The sequence below is a fragment of the Equus caballus genome, chromosome 12 (assembly GCF_041296265.1).
Source record: "Equus caballus isolate H_3958 breed thoroughbred chromosome 12, TB-T2T, whole genome shotgun sequence".
NCBI lineage: Eukaryota > Metazoa > Chordata > Mammalia > Perissodactyla > Equidae > Equus > Equus caballus.
The window spans coordinates 12560112-12583036 of NC_091695.1; the positions used below are offsets into that span (position 1 = coordinate 12560112).

Below are 22925 nucleotides of genomic sequence, written 5' to 3' on the forward strand. Positions count from 1 at the left end.
TATTCCCATCATTTTCCTACTTCTGGGTCCTACAAATCCTCTACCCAGCCATGACCCGTCCAAACACTACTCCTATTCCAATCGTCTCAGATTTCTGTATGTTGCTTTGAAAAATAGTCTGTCCCCATTTATTCCTTAGAATTGCTGCCTGGGTCACAAAGCAGAGGCTATTTGTTTTGGAGCCTGAAGCAAAGTGAAGTTTTACATTGTTAAGTTTTTGGCAGGTGCTTAGTTATCAGCAAGGACAGAGAGTAAATATGATAGAAATATGTGACTTTGGGATCAATTCCGAAGGTTAACTTACTCTCTCCCAGAGATCCAGAGTTTTCCCTCAGCTCAGTGTCAATCCAGTCAAGAGTCTTGGCCAAAGTCTCTCTCAAATCCGAATTCTATGGCTGGGGAAGGAGAAAGAAAAGCCCCTTGATGCCCAGTTGATGCTGTGTTCTCTGTGGCTCTCCTCAGTAATGAGCTCCCATGAGCCTTCTAAGTTGCTTCCTCTGCTGAAACTTCTCACCAAGGATACATGTAAGTTTTCCTGCTGCGTTGGTCAAGTGTGGGGGCCCACTTGGGGAGGGCTTCTCAGAATGGATTCCTCTGGCTTTTATGGTCACTGGAGGTGGATCACCCTGGATTTCCTGTCTGACATCCATTCTTTAATCTAATAACAATGGATTCCACTGTTTAAACACTTAGTATATGTCTTACATTATTATAAACAGTTTATATGCATTCCATTGTTTCTTTTGTTTTGTGTTTAGGGCCTGAGTTGAATTGAATTGAAGCATGAATTGTATGGAGGCTCATTATTATCATTGTTCCATGCGTGATCTACTTCAGTATTAATTAATTAATTAGTTTAATAAATAAATAAATACTTATAAGCCAAAACATAACCCAAATGTTAGACATTATGAATAACTTACATCTACCTGTGTGTCCCTTCCTTACCCCATCCCATTGCCTATCCTCAAATACCAAGAGATAACTGCATTCTAAATTCTATGTATTTTACTGTTTTAAATTAGAATTTTGCTGATATTGAACACTTTTTCATGACTTTAATGCCATTTAGCTAGTTTTTTTATGATGTGCCTTTTTCTTGGTCCCATTTTTGGGTTACTTATCTATTCTTATTGATTTGTAGGGGTTCTTTTTATATAATCTGGATATTATATAATCTGGGTAAAAGTACCCTGTCATATCTATATCTACGTCTCTGTGTCTATCTCTACCTATGTATCATCTCCTCTCCTAATTTTGTAGCTTCCTTTTTTCCCTCTCTCTAAATGGTATTTTTTTTTGGTGAGGAGATTGGCATCTCCTCACCAAACATCTGTTGCCAATCTTCCTCCTTTTTTTTCCCTCCCCAAAGCCCAGTACATAGTTGTGTATTCTAGTTGTAGGTCATTCTAGCTCCTCTATGTGGGATGCTGCCATATCAAAGCTTGATGAGTGGTGCTATGTCTGCACCCAGGATCTGAACTGGCGAACCCTGGGCCACCCAAGTGGAACACATGAACTTAACCACTTGGTCATAGAGCTGGCCCCTTCATGGTCTTTTTTGATGAATAGAAGTTCTTTTCAGTTTAATATAATTTATTGATCTTTTCCATTATGTTAGTTGATGTTAGTTGTTATGAACTGAATATTTTTGCCCCTGAAAATTTATATGTTGAAATTCTAACCTTCAAGGTGATGTTATTAGGAAGTGGGGACTTTGGAACGTGATTAGGTCATAAGGGCAGAGTCCTCATGAAAGACCCTACAGAGCCACCTTGTCCCTTCCACCATGTGAAGACAAATCAAAAGATGCCTTATATGCACCATAAAGTGGGCCCTCACCAGACACTGAATATGCCAGTGCCTTGTCTTGGACATCCTATCATCCAGAACTATGAGAAATAAATTTCTGTTGTTTATAATCTACCCAATCTATGGTATTTTGTTACAGCAGCCCAAAAGACTAAGACAATAGTACTTTTTGTGTCCTCTTTAAGAAATTCTTATATAGTCAACTAACATTTGACAAGGAAGCCAAGAATTCTCAAAGGAGAAAAGATAGCCTTTTCAATAATGGTACTGGGATGACTGGCTATTCACCTGTAAAAGAATGAAGCTGGACCCATATCTTATACCACTCACAAAAAATAACTTAAAATGGATTAAAGACTTAAATGTAAAACCTGAAGCCATGAAAACTCCTAGAAGAAAACATAGGCTTAAAGCTCCCTGACATGGGCCTTTGTAGTGAAGTTTTGGATATGATACTTAAAGGACAGGCAACTATTTTTTATTTTAAAAATAAACAAGTGAAACTACATCAAACTAAAAAGCTTCTGCACAGCAAAAGAAATCATTAACAAAGTGAGAAGAAAACTTATGGAATGGGAATAAATATTTGCAAACCATATATCTCATAAGGGGTTAATCCAAAATATATAAAGAACTCATACAACTCAATAGCAAAAAAACAAATAGCCCAATTAAAAAATGGACAAAGAACCTGAATAGATGTTTCTCCAAAGAAGATATACAAAAGGCCAACAGCTACATGAAAAAATGCACATCACTAGTCATTAGAAAAATGCAAGTTAAAACCACAATGAGATAGCACCTCATGCCTGTTCTAATGGCCATGATGCGGAAGACAAGAGGCAACAAACGTTGGTGTGGATGTGGAGAAAAGGGAACCCTCGTGCACTGTTGATGGGATTGTAAATTGCTACAGCCACTATGGAGAACAGTACGGAAGGATTTTCAAAAAACTAAAAATGGAACTACCATATCATCCAGAAATTCCACTTCTGGAATATATCTAAAGGAAATGAAAACACTAACTGGAAAAGATATCTGCATGTTCATAGCAGCATTATTTACAATGACCAAGACATGGAAGCAACCTGTGTCCATTGATGGATGAATGGATAAAGAAGTGCTATATATTTACAGCAGAATTTTGAGCCACAAAATATGAGGAAATCCTATCATTTGTGACAACATGGATGGGCCTTGAAGGCATTATGCTAAGTGAAATAAATCAAAGACAAATACTGTATGATCTCACTTATATGTGGCACCTAAAAAAAAATGAAACTCATAGAAAAAAGATATCAGACTCGTGGTTACCAGAGCCCAAGAGTGGGGGCAAGGGGAATTGGAGAAATGTGGTGAAAAGCACAAACTTCCAGTTGTAAAATAGTTAAGTACAGACCGTCCCTAATTTATGATAGTTCAATTTACAATTTTTTTGACTTTACGATGGTGCAAAAGTGATACACATTCAGTAGAAACTGTACTTTGAATTTTGATCTTTCCCTAGGCTAGTGACATTCAGTACTATACTCTCTTGTGATGCTGGGCAGTGGCAGTAAGCTACAGCTCCCAGTCAGCCACTCAATCACAACAGTAAACAACCAAATCTGTTTTTCACTTTCGGTACATTATTCAATAAATTACATGAGATATTCAACACTTTATTATAACATAGATGATTTTGCCCAACTGTAGGTTAAAGTAATGTTCTGAGCATGCTTAAGTTAGGCTAGGCTAAGCTATGATGTTCAGTAGGTTAGATGTATTAAATGCATTTTTGACTAACGATATTTTCAACTTATGATGAGTTTATTGGGACATAACCCCATCAGGAGTCAAGAAAGATCTCTACTAGTGATGTAACTTACAACGTGATGACTATAGCTAACACTGCTGTAATATAGATAGGAAAGTTAAGAGAGTAAATTCTAAGAGTTCTCATCACAAGGAAAATGTTTTTTTCTTTCTTTTCTTTTAATGGTATATATATGAGAGGATGGATGTTAGCTGAACCTATTGTGTTAATCATTTCACAATATATGTAAATCAAACCATCATGCTCTATGTCTTAAACTTACACAGTGATGTATGTGAACTATTTCTTAGTAACTGGAGAAAGAAAAGAAATCCTTCCTTATTCCAAATTTATAAAGATACTTTTACATTAATATCTAGATGCTTTATTTTTTTGTTTTTCACATTTATATCTAAAACCCACCTGGAATGAATTTTTGGACATTCTGCGAGGGAGGGTCAAAGATTTTTTTTATATGGATATTCAATTGAGCTATCACCATTTATTTAAAAGCCTATTTTTTATCCGTAGCTCTTCTGTGCAATTGGGAGAAAATTGAATGTTCACATATAATATGTATTTGCCTCTTGACTACACTACACTATTGGTCTATTTGTCTATCTTTGCATCCATCGCTGTCTTAATAACTGTAATCTTAATAATTCTTTTTTTTTTTTCAAGATTGACACTTGGGCTAACAACTGTTGCCAATCTTCCTTTTTTTTTTTTTTTTTTTTTAAGGATTGGCCCTGGGCTAACAACTGTTGCCAATCTTTATTATTTTTTTTCTACTTTATTGCCCCAACCCCCCAGGTACATAGTTGTATATCTTAGTTGCAGGTCCTTCTAGTTGCGGGATGTGGGACGCCGCCTCAACGTTGCCTGACGAGCGGTGCCATGTTTGCGCCCAGGATCCGAACCCTGGGCCGCCGCAGCAGAGCGTGCGAACTTAACCACGCAGCCACGGAGCCAGCCCCTTAATAATTCTTGATCATCAGTAGTGTAAGTCTACTAATTTGATCTTATTCAAAGGTAGTTTAACTTGGCCTTTTCATTTTTATGCACATTAGAGAATATGCTTGTCAATTTCCATAAAAATATCTTCTGGGATTTTATTTTCAATTGCAATGAATCTATTGATCGCGTTTGGAATACTGAGCGTTTTACTAATCTTAGATCCTAAATGGTCAAATCTTAAATGGTATATCCCTCAATTTATTTAGGTCTTTAATTTCTCTAAATGCTTTCAAGATGTTTTCTAATTTTTCATTGTTGAGTTTCATACAGCATTTTGAAGATTTATTTCTAGACTTTCTACTTTCTAGATTTGCCTAGGATGTAGAAAACTGGAAATGGTGTTGTTCCTAGCCTATCAACAGAAAAAAAATCTAGATAAAGGACAAATTCATGACTTCTTTGAACTTATCAGAGTGTTGAGGTTGCAGAGTAACCAAACATCCCGAAATGTGGAAATACAAATCCATCCAAGCAGAGATGGAACACAAGCACTGGCTCATTGGGAGAGCATCAAAGGAAAAAATACCAAGAGCAACAGAACTGGGTAAGAAAAATACAGCTAAGTTTTAAAAAAATAAATTGCCTAATGGCCAAATGTAGGCTAGCATGAGACTACAGAATGCCTGCGAGCCATAGACACAAAGGGAGTTCATGCTCACTCACAGGATCTTCTCTATAGAGACCCCCACTAGGCGTTCATGAGAAGTATTGGGGGCAGGGCAGAGACTGGAGGAAATCTACATTGGTCATACAGGCTTGGATGAGGAGAGCAGCTGCCATTGTTGGAAAAACACATAGCCTGACTCAGACCCTTCTCACTTAGGAAAAAAGCTTTAGGCCTCTGAGGAAGGTGCCTTTTGCCCCAGGGTACATGTCAAGATCCACTGGGGCAGGGTGAAGTGTGAAAGAAAAGAATATTCTACCATTGAGGAGGAGCAGGCAAAAAGGCCTGGACCCAGATTCCTATGCCAATGCAATTTAAGGTCTTCTCTGGCTGGGGGAGGGATGGTAAAATCTGCCATGCAAGACCCACCAAAGATACAAGTCAAAATTTGGCTGTCATAACAAACATGGTAACAGATCACAGATGCTTTGGCCTGGCTCAACAGTAGACTTGAAAGAACAAAGGAAAGAATAGTGACTTAAAGATAGGTTAATATAAATTACCAAACTGAAACATGAACAGAAAAAAGAGCAGGAAAAAACCTGAAGAACAGAGTATCCAGTAACTCTGGGACAATAACAAAAATCTTGAAAGAGAAAGAATAGAGCAAAAGAAATATGTGAAAATATGATGACTAAGAATTTCCAAAAATAATGAAATATATCAAATCACGGATCCAAGAATCTCAGAGAACACGAGCAGGATAAACAACAATAACAAAAAGAAATGAAAAGTAAAACCACACATTGACACATCATATTTCACTTGCTGAAAATCAAAGACAATGAGAAAATCTTGAAGGCATCCAGGGAAAAAAGACACATTATATAAAAAAAGAAGGTATGAATTACAGCAAACTTCTCATCAGAAGCTGTGCAAGCTAGAAGGAAATAGAGTGATGTCTTTAAAGTATTTAGTAAAGTAAAAACTCCTGCCAAGCCATAATTTTATGTCAGGGAAAATATTTTTAAAAAACAAAGGTAAAGTAAAGATTTTTTGACAATCAAAAACTTATAGAATTCATACCAGCTGATCTATACTACAAGAAATATTAACATTTTTCAGGCAAGAAGAATATGATATCTGATAGAAACTTGGATGTACACAAAGAAATGAAAAGTTCCAGAATGGTTAAAAAAGGGTAAATATAAAGACTCTTTTTCTTATCTTAGTTTCTCTTAAAGGCAATTGTCTAAAGCAAAAGTGGTGGCAATATATTGTGGGTTTATAGCATATGTAAAAGTAAATGATATGAAAACAACACAAAAAGTGCAGGAGATTTGAAAGTATACTGTTGTTTGGTTCTTAGAATAAATGTGAAGTTGTATAAAAATGTTTAAAGGTAGACTGTGATTAATTAAAAATGCATATTATTTATCAGAGGGCAAATACTAAAATATTTTAAAAAGAAGTATATATAATAAACAAATAGTAAGGTAAAAGGGAATCATAAAAAATGTACAACTAATCCAAAATTACTGACATGGTTTTGTATTTTTATTTTACTTTTTCTTGAGCTTAATTAACTCTCATTTCACTACTTTTTGATTTTTAAAATCCATTTCTATTTTATTGCATTTCTAACTGAATGTTTTATTTTCATATCCATAAAAGTTTATTTGACTATATTTAATTCAGCTTTGAGTACTATGGTGCAGATTTCTTTAGCTTTGTGAATGTGTTTGTGGTGGAGAATTTTCAGTATTTGTATCAGTAGAAGTACTCTGATTTACCTTTTCAGATTTTTTCACAGTAGTTTTATTTGTATATAGTTAAAAAAAATTCCTATTAATTCCTTAGACATGGTCTTGAGTGTGAGAGAGACATAGCTCCTTCTCCTTTAGTCTCATATCCACACTGTAGCAGGAAGAGGAAGGAAGGAAGAAGAGTAAAGGCTGAAGAGCAAGGTGCTGACTGGGGATACCAATTACGCATGACCTCTTTAAAAAAACTTCCAAAAGCCCCACAGGTTACCTTTGCTCACATTTCATTGGCCAGTCCTGGATCATATGGCCATGTTTAGCTGCTAAGGATTCTGGGAAGGTGATTTTTCCTGTGGGCACGAATAGAAAGGAGTAAAGACAATAGAGGTTTTGAGCAGCACCTGCCACCAAAGAGGAGGAAGAAATATTTTTTATCAGACACTTCTTTGTTTTATAAAAGAAATAGTGGTAATCATTTTCAGTGCTACTGATTAGATTTTAATTTAGTGCCCCTTCTCCTATAAAATTTGACACAAAGACGTATACTTTGAATGGGTGTAAATAATTTAAAAATCCTAATTAACATTTGTGGAACAACCACTATATATCAAGCATTGTGTTAGATAAACATTTTAAGACAGGTTATTTCATTTCACATTCTAACAATCCTGAAGGTATGTATTATTAGCCCCATTTAACAGATATGAAAACTGAGACTAAAAGCTATTAATTTTCTGAAGTTGCAAAACTACTAAGTGGTGGAAACAAAATCTGAAAACATTTTTTTCCTGATGTGGTCTTTCCATTATGCTATGTTTTCTTTCAAAACCAAACATTTTTTGAAGATCATTTTTAGTCATGGCGGTATATCTTCACTAGTGTGCAAGTGCCATTAATTTGTTCCAAAAGTTCCCTTTCCTCACGGGTACAAAAGCTATCCTTTATGGCATCTGCAATATTTCCCCAAGAATTGACATCTACTTTTCAATGTGTAATTAAAGTTAGAGAATGATGCAGCTCAGAGAATTCATGAAACTATTGTGGTTGATATTTTTACCAGTGTGCAATTACCAGAAACAAGTATGGGTGGAAGGGAACGGTGAGTAGTATGACCTCATAATGAAGAATCCTATGAAATTTTAAATTATGTTTACTTCCTGAATTTGCTCAGAATAGTCTTTAAATCTGGAGCTTAAGTTTATGATATCTCTAGAAGTACAAATTTCTGTTTCCTTTCTTTTCCAGGACAGTTTTTCTTTGATTTTGTAGAGAGTGTTTCCTGAACCTTTAGAAATAATCTATTGTTTTTTAAAAAGATAATTTTTTAAAAGATAAAATTTTTAAAAAATTTTAAAAGATAAATATTATAGATATTTTAGAAACATTTGGAAGCTACCAATAATAAAGAAAAAATTCTAACCACACTTATAATACAACGCCTAGAGATAAGCACTAACACTGTTTATGAGTATATTACTGTGTTTAAATACATCTTCCACTTTTGGACTTCAGCATTTTCATCTCCCTGGTCTCATTTTTTGTCACAACATTTTTTGGGAAGTAGAGAGAGGATAGCTATAAACCCAGCTGCTGGGTAACCTTGCATAAATAGGTAGCTTCTTCCAGACTCAGAATCCCAACTGTAAGATCAAAATAATAATATTGTACCAGTTGGAAGTTTTTACGATTCAACTGACAAAAAATCCTATTGTGTGTACTTTGAAAGGGAATGCACTCATGTAACTGAAATTCCTGAGGTAAGGCGGGCTCCAGGTGAGACTTGCTGCAGTGGCTCGAATGTTACCACTGCCCGGTTTCTTTTCTTCTTGACGCTCGTCCCTTGGCCACGCTGACTACTTTTCTACTCTCACGTGGCGGCCCTCTGGAAGCTCATGAGTCCCTTTGTCACAAAGTGGCTGCAGCGGTTCTAGACCAGACAGACTCACTCAAAACTATTTAAGCAAATGTTTCTGTCTCTTCTGATGGGTTCTGCTTAAGACAGAGTATGCTTCTTGCCTGTGAATCCAGCAAATGCCTCCCTGTCTCTCTGACTGTGTGACTTTCCATCCCTCAACCAATATTTTGGCCAGTGGGTGGTTTATTAGAGCTGCTTAAGCCAGTCGAGACCTACATCTACGTGCTCAATATCATCCAAATCACTTGGCTGGGACTGGGGTGGTGTGGTTCCTGCAAAGCAAAATCTGAGTAGTTTTGACAGGAATAGAGGAAAACAGATGCTATGGAAGAAACAAAAAAATGCACAATAAGAAAATTTGCCTTGCAATATTGCTGTGACTATTAGAGACAATGGCTGCAAAATTTCTGGCGTAGTGCCTGGCACATAGCAGGTAATCAGTAAATGACAATTACTGTTCCCGGGATTGTCATCACTATCATCATCATCACTTATGGGGTGTTCAAGGCGTCATAGTCGAAGTGATGTTGAAGCATAGAATGCTAGAGTGAGAAGGGACATGAAAGATAATCTAGTCTCATTCTGACATTTTATGTCTGTAGAATTGCAGATTGTAGAGACGAAGGGACTTGCCTAAAGTCACCCAGCTGGCAGCCCCTTCCCCTGGATCTCTCTTTTCTTCTCCCTTCAGTCTCATACTCCCGTGGTGACCCAGAAAATTGGGGCAAAAAACGCTTCTAATGTCATGTCTTTAACTTACCTCTCTCAGAGCGTAATTACTGGATGTTTTTAATTTCTCAAAGTTCTCTAACTAAATAAATTGAAACACATTTTGAACCTTTTCCTAACTCACAGTTTCTTGGCAAAGTTTTCACACTGGAGACAAGAAATTCCATGGGGAATTAGGTCCCTTGATCACAGCTTGTGGTTCAATTTATTTTAAATAGTTCAAGCATCTTGATATTGAAAAACAATCCTCAGTCTTCTAGCAAATGAGTGGGTTTTCTAAACTGAAAAACAGGACCTGACACTCCCTCATTAGTTGTTTTCTGTAGCTGCTTTTCTGTTTCTAAACGACTGATCTAGGGATGGGCCTTGGGACTGATTTCCTGAATCCTTTCCTTTGTGACTTCTCCACACCACCACAGGCTGTTAATTTTCTAATAGATCACAGGACCCAGGAAATTTTGTTGTGTGGAAGCAAGATTAACACTGTTAACTGGCAATAACGATCACAAAATCAAAATCACTAGAAAGGAATCTTGGTATCACGGAGACAGTACCTCAGAAACTTGACCAAAAACTATCTGTGTGAGAAGTCAGCTAAACTCTGGCCCTTAGTTGCTCCATCTATAAACTAAGGAGATTGGATTAATGGTCTACAAATTTCCTTTCAGCTCTAAAGTTTATTTGGTTTCCCCTGATGAAGTGGCTTAGCCCACTGGGGGCCTTCGATGCAGAGGAAGGAGCCTGGTGGAAGAGTTTTGTTGTGAAGAAAGCATCCTGTGTTCCAGGGCACAACCCTACAGTCTCCTCAGCCCAGGATATCCCTTTAAGTGACGAGCTCTCACAACGAAGAGGCAATTTTTCCTGAGCCTAAAGAGAAGAAACTTCACGTTCAACTCCTTGCTCTAAGACTGAGCATTCCCCAAACAAGGTAGGGAATGCCATACCCAGAGGTTTTCTCAGGTTGACTGAAAATGAAAGGCTACAAATCGCTGTGTGATCTAGGGTGAATCACTTTCCCTCCCTGAGCCTTAGTTTCTGCCTGTGTAAAAAGGAGAGGATTGGAGGGAATGTGTCCTAAAGTTCTTTTTGGTATTCACATTCTGGGATTCCGTGAAGTACCACTTGAAGGTCCAGAGTGAGTCATGGAAAGGATGCCCTTGTGATGTGAATATGAGCTCACAGCAATAGGTTTTCCAGGCTCTCTATCACTTTATTATTTTGTTCTTTTCAGATTTCTGTCTCTGAGGCTTTATGTCAGGGGATAAAATTCTACCTAGTTAGGGTCCAGACCATCACTTATCTACCTAGGCTTTTACATGTAATATCATGCAGAGGGAACAATATATGTAAAGAGCAAGTTTGGAAGAATGATATATATTTCAGAAGAGCTGGAATGTAGGCTCCAGGGAATGTGATGACAATTGAAGCTAGATAAATGAACAAGCTCCAGTTCTTATGCGCTGTGCTAATACTGTTGGATTTAATCTTGTAGGCAAGGGGAAACCATTGATAAATTTCAAGTCAATGCATAACTTGTTCAAATTTGCATTTAACAGTATAGAAATAATAATAATAATAATAACTTGCATGTATTGAAGGCTCGCTATGGGCTGAATACTCTGTGTCTTACTGTATTTAACAGAAAGATCACTTAAATTTCCAGTGTTGAAAGCTGAGATAAATGAACTAATGTTGAAGGAACCAGGCAACGTTTCCTAGACAATGGACATTATAGAGTGGGTAGGACTTGGAGAGGGAGGCAAAGAGAGCCAGGCTCACGGTGCAATGTGAAAAATAAAAGGGATGCTCTTGTGGTGGGTAACAGTTGTGTTCATGAGAAGGTGAGGAGACCTCTCAATAGAACAATGACGTGTTGTTTAGTGGCCAGTAACATTGGTTTGAAGGAATATGGGGAAGCACTTTGGAAGGTTCTAAAACTCAGGTAGAGGAATTTAGGCCTGATTTCCAGGAAACTGGGAGACAGTGGTGGTTTCTGAGTGATCCAAGCAGAGGGAGACTCAGTAAGAATTTCGACTTCAGTATAAAGAATAAAGTGGGGAGATGAAGACTGGAGACACCTGGAGACGGTTGGAGCACATAAAGGCTGCGGTCATCCTCACATGAGCTTATATCCCACCTGAAGATGGAGGCTCCAGGAAGACAGAGGAAGGAACTGGTAATATCCACAGCATGTGGGGATTGTGTAAATATGGGAAATGCAGGAGAGGCATGAGTTGGAGTTGACTCTAAGGTTTCCAGCCTGAGGGCCAGGGAGAATGGTGGTGCTGCTGTAAGACTAGGTGTGAAGAGGAGTTCTGTCAGTCACCCCTGCTGGGAGATAATGACAGATTCCATAGCCCAGTCTCACCAGCTGCGGCTCTCACCCCTGTACGAATCCCTACCATGGGATGGAGGAAGAAAGGGACATCCCCATTCCTCACACTCTGCTCAGTATCCCACATAGCTTCTTCATCTCTCATGTTCCAGAGATGGTAGCACTGACACATTCCCAATAACTTGCAGTTTCCTGGAATGCTCCTGCTATTCACAGGGAAGGTATAATAAATGGATTTGGGTAGGTTTTGTACCAACCAGTGGTCTTGATATCATTTCTCTCAGGTATGGGAGGGCCTCACCCCTTTCTCCTCTGGCTGAGGCATGGAGGCTTTCCCTTCCATTTGAGATAGGCATGGGTTTCAGCCTTGGCTCAATCACTTACAAGCGATATTTATTTGGGCAAGTTACTTAACCTCTCTGAACTGCAATTTCCTCATCTATCAATTAGTTACCTCAAAGTGGAACAGGGAGAATTAAATGAGGGAACGACTGTAAAGTGCTTACCACAATCCAGCACACAACGGATACTAATAAAGGGCAGCAGTGTCTGCTGTTGTGGTTCTTGGAATGACAATGAAAATGGTGACCATCAGGTAACCACATGCTTTAGTTTCCTTCAGACTGCCAAACTATAGCACAGCCTCTTTGGTTGGTTCTTGATGTCTTGTTTACATTCCTCTGCACCAATAAGGGAGCCCCATCTTGTTTCCTCTCTCTTGTTCAGTCATTCTTCTTGGGTGCCCTTCTTTTATTCCATGCAATCCCCTTTTTCTTCTCTGGTTTTAGCGAGGTGACTTGCTGAGGATTCTCTAAGCACTTTTTCAACTAGTGAATGTCTTCAAATTCTCATGAGGAGAAAAGTTGGCCAGGGGAGGTATTTAATCTATTTCAGTATTGAAGCACAAGTGGAAGAAGGGAAAATAAGAGGAATAAGGAATATTTCAAAGTAGTTTTAAAAGCAGAGAAAAGTCTTGAGATTTTTCTCTGCCTCATTTTATAAATGTGCTGTTAAATTGCATGACTTTTCAAGCTTCCTGAGAGCAAAAGCCATCTTTCCTTCTTCCTTCATGTGTCCTGAATCGCATAGGCATATAGTAGGTGCTTAATAAAACATTTGGTCAAAGAATTGAATTAAAATAAATCCTCACCTGCTGCTAACAAAAATGTTTGCCAATGGTGGTAAGACTGGAAGGCAGAAACAAGCAGACAGGCGAATCCCCATATGTTATGTTTGAATTATTGTTTGAGAGTGAGCTATGTTCTTAACAACTTCTACATGTCCACTTTGGTCCCGGGTGTCAAAATTTTCTCAAAATGTTTGTAAAAATTTATGAAACTGTGGGATTGGGCAAAATCATAAGGCCTGATAGAATTCAGAAACTTTATATAGTTCGTGTAAGGAAAATATTGAAGACACTCTTTAGAAAGGCAGAAATATTAATGAGATTGGCATTTCTGGGAAATAATTGGAGGAAACGAGGGATCCAGGAGGAGAAGATCATTTGAGAATTTCTAAAACAAAGGCATGATGAGAAAACATTGAGAACAGGAGAAATGTTAGTAATTAATATGGATGCTTATTAATACTGAAAGTGTTGATTATTTTTTCAGTGTGGTATACTTGAAATAACATACTACTTTGAATGAAATGATCTGGTTCTTGTTCTGCATTCATTTCTTTTCTTTTCTTTTTTTTTTTTGAGGAAGATTAGCCCTGAGCTAACTAGTGCCAGTCCTCCTCTTTTTGCTGAGGGAGCCTGGTCCTGAGCTAACGTCGTGCCCATCTTCCTCTACATTTTTTATATTTGGGATGCCTACCACAGCATGGCGTGCCAAGCGGTGCCATGTCCGCACCCGGGATCTGGGCCGGTGAACCCCGGGCTGCTGAGAAGTGGAACGTGCGAACTTAACCGCTGCGCATCGGGGCCAGCACCTGCATTCATTTCTTAATGGGGGCCTTGGCTAGTTCATAACCTCTCTGAGTCTCAGTTTTTTCACTTAGGATTTGGGGATGACAGAGTTTTTGTGAGGTAGATTGAATAGTGTCTTGCATGGGGTGGGCTATTGTGCAGTGAATGGATAAACATTTGCTATATTAACAAACAAACAAATAAATAAATCAGTCAGATGTTACATGTGAAAGGGTTCCATCAATAGGCAAATGCTAAATAAACATGAAAAATTGGTGTTATGATTGTATTTGTTTTGTCACAGGGCTCTTCTCTGAGATCTGACTTCTTCAAGTGAAATCCATGGCCAGTACAAATAACGTGACTGAGTTAATATTCACTGGCCTTTTCCGGGATCCAGATGTGCAGAGAGTGTGTTTTGTGGCATTTCTCATTGTGTACTTGGCCACAGTGGTGGGCAATGGCCTCATCGTTCTGACGGTTAGCATCAGCAAAAGTCTCAATTCCCCCATGTACTTCTTCCTAAGCCAGCTGTCTCTGGTGGAGATCAGTTACTCCTCTACGGTTGTCCCTAAATTCATCACAGACTTACTTGCCAAGATTAAAACCATCTCCCTGGAGGGCTGTCTGGCTCAGATATTCTTCTTCCACTTCTTTGGAGTCACTGAGATCCTCCTGCTTGTGGTGATGGCCTATGACCGCTATGTGGCCATCTGCAAGCCTCTTCATTATATGAACATTATGAGCCACCAAGTGTGTCAAGTACTGGTGGCTGGTTCCTGGCTGGGAGGCTTTGTTCACTCCATAATTCAGATTCTCATCACCATCCAATTGCCCTTCTGTGGTCCCAATGTGATTGACCACTACTTCTGTGATCTCCAGCCATTGTTCAAGCTTACCTGCACTGACACCTTTGTGGAGGGGGTTATTGTGTTGGCCAATAGTGGCTTAATTGCTTTGTGCTCCTTCCTCATCTTGGTGACATCCTATATTGTCATCCTGGTCAACGTTAGGAACCATTCTGCAGAGGGAAAGCGCAAAGCCCTCTCTACCTGTGCCTCTCACATCACAGTGGTCATCTTGTTCTTCGGACCTGCCATCTTCTTCTACATGCGACCCTCCTCCACCTTCACTGAGGACAAACTAGTGGCTGTGTTCTATACTGTCATCACCCCAATGCTGAACCCCATCATCTACACACTCAGAAATGCTGAGGTGAAAATGGCCATGAGGAGGTTGAGGGGCAAAAAGGAAAACGTAGGGATGGAGTGAAAATGTGAAAGTGAATAAAAAATGTGTGTCTGATTATTCCCTGTTCTTGAAATGGAGTTTGATTTTAGTGGGACATTCACACATGGCGGAAACAAATATAAGGACTTAACGTAACTGCTGATGTGATTGTCCTTAGTAACCAAAGACTATGCTATGTTTATCTAGTGTTCCAAGGGACAGAGGTCAGACTGGCTTGATGATATCCAACAATATACTGGTATTAGGTAACATGAAGACTCAAACTAAGTGCAAATGCAAAGGAGAACATCTTGACAAATATTTTGTAGGTTATTCACTTCTTCCTCTGACCACCATCCATGCTTTCTTCTTTCCTTTCTTCTTCCTTCCTTCCTTCCTTTTCCTCCCTTTGTTCAATCTCCCTCATGATAACAACCTAGATTTCATTAAGAAAGGAAACCAAATAGAAGAATTGTTGGTGGATATTTTGGATGAGGGTACCAATCTGTTCTCTTCCAATGTGGACAAGAGCATCTTTGAAAATTGAGTGCATAAATTTTTCTATTCTCCTGGTTGGTTCTTGGCATCTTGTACCATAGACTATTTGATCACAAGTACTTGAAAAATCCCTGGAGCAATTTTAGTTCTTGTGACATGTTGGCACAAAAGATAGTCCTTAAGTCTCTGTGAGTCCTCTTGCAATGTTCAGCTTCCCTGAACAACAACAACGAAATATCAAAATGCCATAGATCCTAGCTATCAACAGGGAAAGATCAAGTCAACCTTTTTAACAAAAAGGATATCTCTTTTAGCTTAATCAGATGTAAAAAAAACCACAGAGTGTAGAAAATGCTTTTAGGCTTAAATTGAAGAATGCAGTGGAAGGAAATACTGTCCATGTATGTTTCTACTCCAGACTCTGTCCTTTATTCTAAGTGAACATGCCAAGTCCATATCTTTTCATGCCTATTGGTGTTTCTTGGTGAAGTGAAATGAGACAGTCTGTGTCTACAGCGTTGTTTCACCTCTCATCATTGTGAACACCCCATATCATTGTGAACAATTTAGAGAATATTGAAAAATTGGAACTTGCTGGCTTTGGAATTACACAGAATGGCTTTGCATTTGCCCTCAGTCCTTCCACCTCTCCTTGAGGATCAGATGAAGTACTGCAAGCAGCTTCCTTGTAGAAGGATGGGGCATCACAGTTGTGCTATAGGCCTTAGGGACTTTTCTCTTTCTCCTTAGTGCTTAGGTTGAGCAGATAGATGAATAGTGGTTTTAAAGGGAACAGGAAATCTTCCCACTTCCCTTGGTGTCCCCACTAATTATGGCCATGGATGGCCATCAATATTCCCTTAGTAAATACCACTTCTACGTGGAATGACTTTACCACCTCTTTCCTTATGGCAAAATCCTACGTATCCTTCATGTCCTAGATTAAACTCATCTCTCTTATGAGGCCTTCTCTGTCCTCCCTCCTCCTTGGCTTGAATTTGTGTCTCCTGTGCATGGTTATTTTTACATACTTTTCTCATTGCCCTTATCACTTTGATTGTATTATTTAACGTGTGCTTCTCTCTCAGTAGACTGTAACCTCTCAAGGGCAGGACCATCCACTAACCTCCTTCTTTGCAGCTCTAAATATCATGCACATAGACAGCTGGTGCTTCCTAAGTGCTTGCTGAACAAACAACCCTTCAGGCCCATGGGGAATCCTTTCTAGATCAGTTCTTACTGATTCTTTCTGAATCCATTTCACAGTGTGGAGCACTTCTCTTATTGTTTAAATATGAAGAGCTCAGGCTCTGAAATTCATCAGGCTGTTCCAACTGCCTCTCAGCCACACCCCAAGATCCAAGCTGCTTAACTTCTCTGAGCACCTGTTGTTGCAGAAGTACAATAAGATTAAAAGTAGTATGAACTTCATAAGATTATTCTGAATATTAAATAAGATAATATACATGTAAAAGTTTTAGTAAAGAACATAGTATAGAGTTGTGATGTGGACTCAATAAATATCACCATCATCATCATTATCATTACTACTGGTGATTAATTTTATTTTACACGAGAACAGTATGTCTGTCCACACATAGGTCTTCTTTGAGTCCTTTTGAGCTACTCAAAATAGGCCTTGATTGCACCCCAAAAGGCTTTCAAGTGTTTGAAGGCCATTCAATCCTTCTGTTTTGAGACTTCTTTCAGCTGAACATTCTCTGTTGTTTAATTTCTTTCGAGTGCCTCATACAGTACCTGCCATGTTGTAGGTGCTAAATAAATATTTGTTAAATAGATATCAACTGTAACACAGCCTCCCCATTATCTTTTATGCTGAATGTACTTATATTCCGTCAATGTGTACTTTAGGGCAATCAGGTCTGGAGCTAAACTCAGTGGACCTACCCTCCCTTTCTCTGGATGCCTTACTTGTATTGCAGCAGGGTAGGCCTTCAGGGTGTAGACTGGGACAGGAGCCCCTTACTCATGTGCACGTTTGGTTTCCTCCCTGAGAGCTATGGAAAGAACATCATCAATGAGCTCTGAGTCATTGGATACTGCGTGGGCAGATAATATCTACTGTAACTGCACTGTCAAAATTCTCTGGGATTACCTCACCTACAGAGGGTGGAGAATCAGTAGGTCTATTGAGAGCTAATTACTCATTTTGTTCTGGTCTCACTGGAAACACACAGGAACCAAAGGGAAGCATTTTTCCCATTGCTTTAAGAGACAGAGAGTGTTGTAACGTTTTAAAAATGCCTACTCAAGCCACAGAAGTAGTAACAATCTAATTATACCATTTAGCATTGGAGACCATGTAGCTACTTTTCTCTTGTTGATTCTGTCATAGCATTAAAAAAATGTAATGTTTTAGGCAATAAACATAATGTAATCTCATTAAAGAAAAACTGGTAACATGCTGCAAGCTACCTTGCATAAACAATTTGTATTTTTTCCCCCATTTATTATTTGTGTCCTTTTAGGTAAGGTTTGATGGCATATAACAGAAAAAACCCAACTTATGAGATAGAATTACAAAAGTACAGAGATGAAAAATCCAGCACTGTTGTGGAGGTCCAACAATGTTATCAGAAATCTACACTCTGCCATCTTCAGTCTGTAGCTTCAACCTCATGACCTCAAAGGGCTGCCAGTGCTCCATATGAGTGCTGTCCAGTAGAGCTTTATGCTGTACTGGAGATGTTCTATGTCTGTGCTGTCCAATAGGGTAGTGAAATGAGTAGTTGACATGTGGTTAGTTAAACCAAGGAACTGGATTTTACATATTACTTGAATTTTGATAAGTTTAAATTTACATACTGCATGTGGCAATTAGATGCATATTGCACAACACCACTCTAGCATTTCATCTATATTCCAAGAAGAAGTAAAGAGGAAGGAAGGAAGATAAACTGGTCACTTTCCCTTTTAAGAGGTTTCCCAAAAGTGCCACACAGCAATTTTGCTCTCATCTTATTTGATTGAAAGTAATCATTTAGGAACCCTTAATTGCAAAGCAGACTGGCAACTATAATCTTTATTCTGTGTGGAATTGTCTTTAAAAATCAGAGTTATGTTCTTTTCCTAAAGAGGAAGGGAAGAATGGATGTAAGGACTGGCATATATTCTCAGGCAGTGTATTACATACCAATTTCCAGAGCAATTAAAAATTTTCATAAAAGATTTATAATTGCGTGGTAGTATTCAAAGTCCAGTTGTAGCATAATTTTCTTAATCAATCACTCATTTCAGGGCTTTTAGATTCATTTAATAATTCATTCAACAAGACTTAATGAGCATGTAGTATGTGCCAGGCATTGTTCTAAGTTTTAGGGACACACAGAGGTACATGAGACACAGAAGGTCCCTGCCTACGTGGGGCTTACATTTTAGGTAAACATTCTGCTTTCTTAAGTTCCTGTGGTCTAGATCAGCATTGTTAATAGAAGTTTCTGTGATGATAGAAATGTCCTATATCTATGCTAACGCATGGTAGTTCTTAGCCATGAGGCTAATTAGTACTTGAAATATGCCTAGCATGACTGGAGAACTGAATTTTTAATTTTATTTAATTTTAACTAACTTAAATTTAAATAGCTACATGTGTCTGGTGGCTACCACATTGGATAGCACAGGTCTACAACAGTTTAGTACTTACCTCTGCTGCAAACTTGTGGCTGTTTCTCTGGATCATGGGCAAGATTGCTCCTGCGTACCAGTACCCAGCTGTGGCTGAATACTTTTGTCTCATCTCTCACTAACCAGTTCTTCTAATTGTATTGCAGTTATAGTTATTTTTATACATTTGTTTTTTAACTTTTACCAGACTGTAATTGATTTACGTATCACAATTACAATATGAATCTGACTTTATACTTGCCTTTATCAATGAGTTTTACACGTTCATATGTTTTTAGTATGTTAATTAGTAAAATGTTAATTTCATTTCATCTTGTAGAATGTCCTTTAGCATTTCTTGTAAGACATCTCTAGTAGTTATGAACTCCTTCAATTTTCATTCGTTTGGGAAAGTCTTTATCTCTCCTTCATTTCTGAAGGACAGACTTACTGGATATGGTATTCTTGGTTGACAGTTTTTTTCTTTCAACATTTTAGAAAATACCATCCAATAGCTCATAGTCAAGTGTGTCCTCAGGCTGTGCTCCCCAATTGGATGGTGCCACTGGTTGTGCTTTGTGTTTAGGTGGGGCCTCAGGCTGTTTCCTGAAGTTGAGTAGGGCTGCAGACTGTGCTCCATGGTTATGTAAGGTTGCTGCCTGGTTGGGTGGGGCTGCAGGTTATGACCTGTGATTGGGCAGTTCCCTGCCTAGTCAAGGCTGAAGGTGAGTTTAGCAATTAGCTAGACCTGTATGCTTGGCTCTGCTGCTGGGTAGAGTTGTAAGCTGGGCTCCATTGTTAGGTGGTACTTAGATTGGGCTCTGAGGCTGCTCAGGGTTACTGTTCATTCTGGTTATGCTGGGCCAGAGGCTAAGCTCAACAGTTGTACAGGGCTGCTGGCTTGGCTCCCTGTCTGGACAGGCTATAGAATGTGCTGCATGGCTACCAGGTGTCTATAGCCATGCTTTCCAGAGGGACAGGACTGGAGGCTATGCTCAGTAGTTGGGCAGGACAGTGAATATGCTCCTCTTCTCTGGAGGACCAAAGGATGTGCTCCATGGCTGCTGGGTATCTGTGGCCTTGCTTCCCAGAGGGTGCACTGGAGACCATGCTGTGCAGTTGGACGAGACTGGAATTTTCTTACCTGCCCAGTGAGGGTCATAGAACAGGCTCCACAGTTGGTTTGGCCCATTGGCTGGGGATCTGAATTAGGCAGAACTGCCAACTGAGCTCCCTGGCCAGACAGGGACACTGGCTTGGCTATGCAGATGGGCAGATTCACTGGCTGGGATTTCTGCTTGGGAGCCACTGCAAGCAGGAATTTTGTCTTCCAAGATCCGAATGCTGGTTACTATAAGCCTCATCCCCTTTTCTGTCTCTATATGATCCCCAGTGTTTTAACTCTGCAGGTTCACACAGTGATCCCCATGAGGTGAGACCTGAGTGGGCCTCCTGGGAAGTGTCCCACAATGCTGGAGAAGCTGGATATCTGCCTTGGGTTCTCTTTTCTTGCTGGAGAAACTATAGGCCCAGGGGGGCCCTCTCAGTGCAGTGCAGTGCAGTTGGTCTGGGGAGGGGCAATGCAGTTGATGTTAAATTGCTCATCTTAACCTTCCAAAGCAATCATTCTTGATCTCTATTGTCTAGAGAGGAGTGCTTCAGCCTCACCTTTGGGCTCTGAGATTTATACAATGATGTCTTGTCTATGGGTAATTCCTGGTTGGTCTTCTTGTCAGGGGAACTGAAATTAGGAATAACCTATGTCACCACATTAATGAAATCTATGGGAGATTTTGAAAGGCAACTTCACTTAAAATGTCCCAAACAAGAGGCTGGCCCAGTGGTATAGTGGTTAAGTTCATGTGCTCCCCTACAGTGGCCTGGGGGTTCTGAGGTTTGGATCCTGGGCACAGACCTAGCGTTGCTTATCAAGCTATGCTGCGGTGGCATCCCACATAAAATGGAGGAAGACTGGCAACAGATGTTAGCTCAGGGCCAATCTTCTTCACAAAAAATAAATAAAATAAATAATAAAAATAAAGGGTTGGAGGGAAAAAATATTTAAAAAAATCCAAAACAAAATTTTTGTTATTCCCTGCTGTTCTGGTTCTCCCACAGCCATTTGTATCTCAGTAAAGGCTAACTCTGGTCTGACTGCTCAAGTCTGTTATATATATATAGTATAATTGATATAACATTATATTTGTTTAGTTTCAGGTGTATAACCTAATGATTTGATACTTGTATATTTTGCAATGTGATCACCACAGTAAGTCCAGTTAACATCTGTCACCATACATACTTACAAATTTTTTTCTTATGATAAGAACTTTCAAGATCTACTCTCCTATTTATTTTCAAATATGCAATACAGTATTACTAACTATAGTCATCATGCTGTACATTACATCCTCAAGACTAATTGATTTTATAACTGGAAATTTGTACTTTTTAGCTCCCTTCATCCATTTTGCCCACTCCCCACTCACTGCCTCAGGCAACCACCAATCTGTTCTCTGTATCCATGGGCTCATTTTTGTTTGTTTTGTTTTGTTTTTAGAGTCCACATATAAGTGTGATCATATAGTTTTTATCTTTTTCTGCCTCACTTATTTTATTTTGTTTGCTCAAGTCTAAAACCTTGGTAGTATCCTTGATTCCTCTCCTTCTTTTCTCTCTTTTCAACCAAAACATCAGCAAATCTTATTACTTCTACCTTCAAAATTTATCCAGAATCTGACAACTTCCTAAAGCCTTCACTGCCGTAGTCCTGGCCTAAGTAACAATCATCTCTTGATTGGATTACGTGATCTTCTCCTATCTTGTTTCCTATATTTCCCACTTCCCCTTCCTTATTCTTAAGACAGCACACAGATCTTGACAAGAGACGACCTCTTCTTACTACCCTAATAAAACAATACCCAGCAACATTCACTATTATCCTTAACCTGTTTTATTTTTCTTCTAGGACTTATTACTGGTTGACTTACATATCAAGTTTTATTTTTTTTTGTCTTTTTCTACCTGCATTATCTTGTTGGGGATATGAAGGATGTAACCTCCTGTATCACAGACTTTGTTTTTTCAGTGTTGAGTCTCCCACACCCAGAAAAGTGCTTGGCACGTAATAGGATTCAATCCTATTTGTTGAATGAACATTTGAATGAATGGATGGATGAATGACACCTCTGTCTGAGGAAGTTCTCACTAGATTACATTACTATTGCCACTATCCTTATTGATGGAGAGGCTGAGGTGCAGGGAGACTAAGAAACTTATACATGAATCCATGAGTGTTAGATGGAGAGTATAATGGAGATAATCTAGCCCAACTCTACCATTTTATATAGAAGTGGGAACAGGGGAGGGTGAGAAGTGGAGAGGTGAAACGATGTGGCTTAAGTTAGATAGCTAATCAATTATTGAACCAGAGCTAGTGCCCAGTGACCTGGCTCCCTGTCCAGTGCTCATTTTCTTCTCTATTCATCCTCCTTTCCATTCTCAGTATTTCAGTCTGGAAAAAGTTCCCTTTATGTCTTTCCTTCAACTTTCTTCTCTTACTGCCTCATTCTTGGGTGAAAAACTTTATAGAAATCTCACTAAACTGAGACTTATCCTAAGTCATAGTTTAATTGGCAAACTTCCACCCAAGATAAAAGAAATTCCATGGGGAAGTTGTTCTCTTCATTAT

General features: G+C 38.9%; 1 protein-coding gene and 1 long non-coding RNA gene across 2 annotated transcripts in view; one reads left to right on the plus strand and one right to left on the minus strand.

Moving 5' to 3' along the window:
- The window catches only part of LOC138916582 (uncharacterized), an 81522-nt gene that overhangs the window by 22384 nt on the left and 36213 nt on the right, over positions 1–22925 (minus strand). The gene's annotated exons all lie outside the window — the stretch shown is intronic.
- OR4B1 (olfactory receptor family 4 subfamily B member 1) lies at positions 14225–15154 on the plus strand. Its single transcript, NM_001391084.1, has one exon. It carries the CDS (start codon positions 14225–14227, stop codon positions 15152–15154), a length of 930 nt encoding a protein of 309 aa, NP_001378013.1.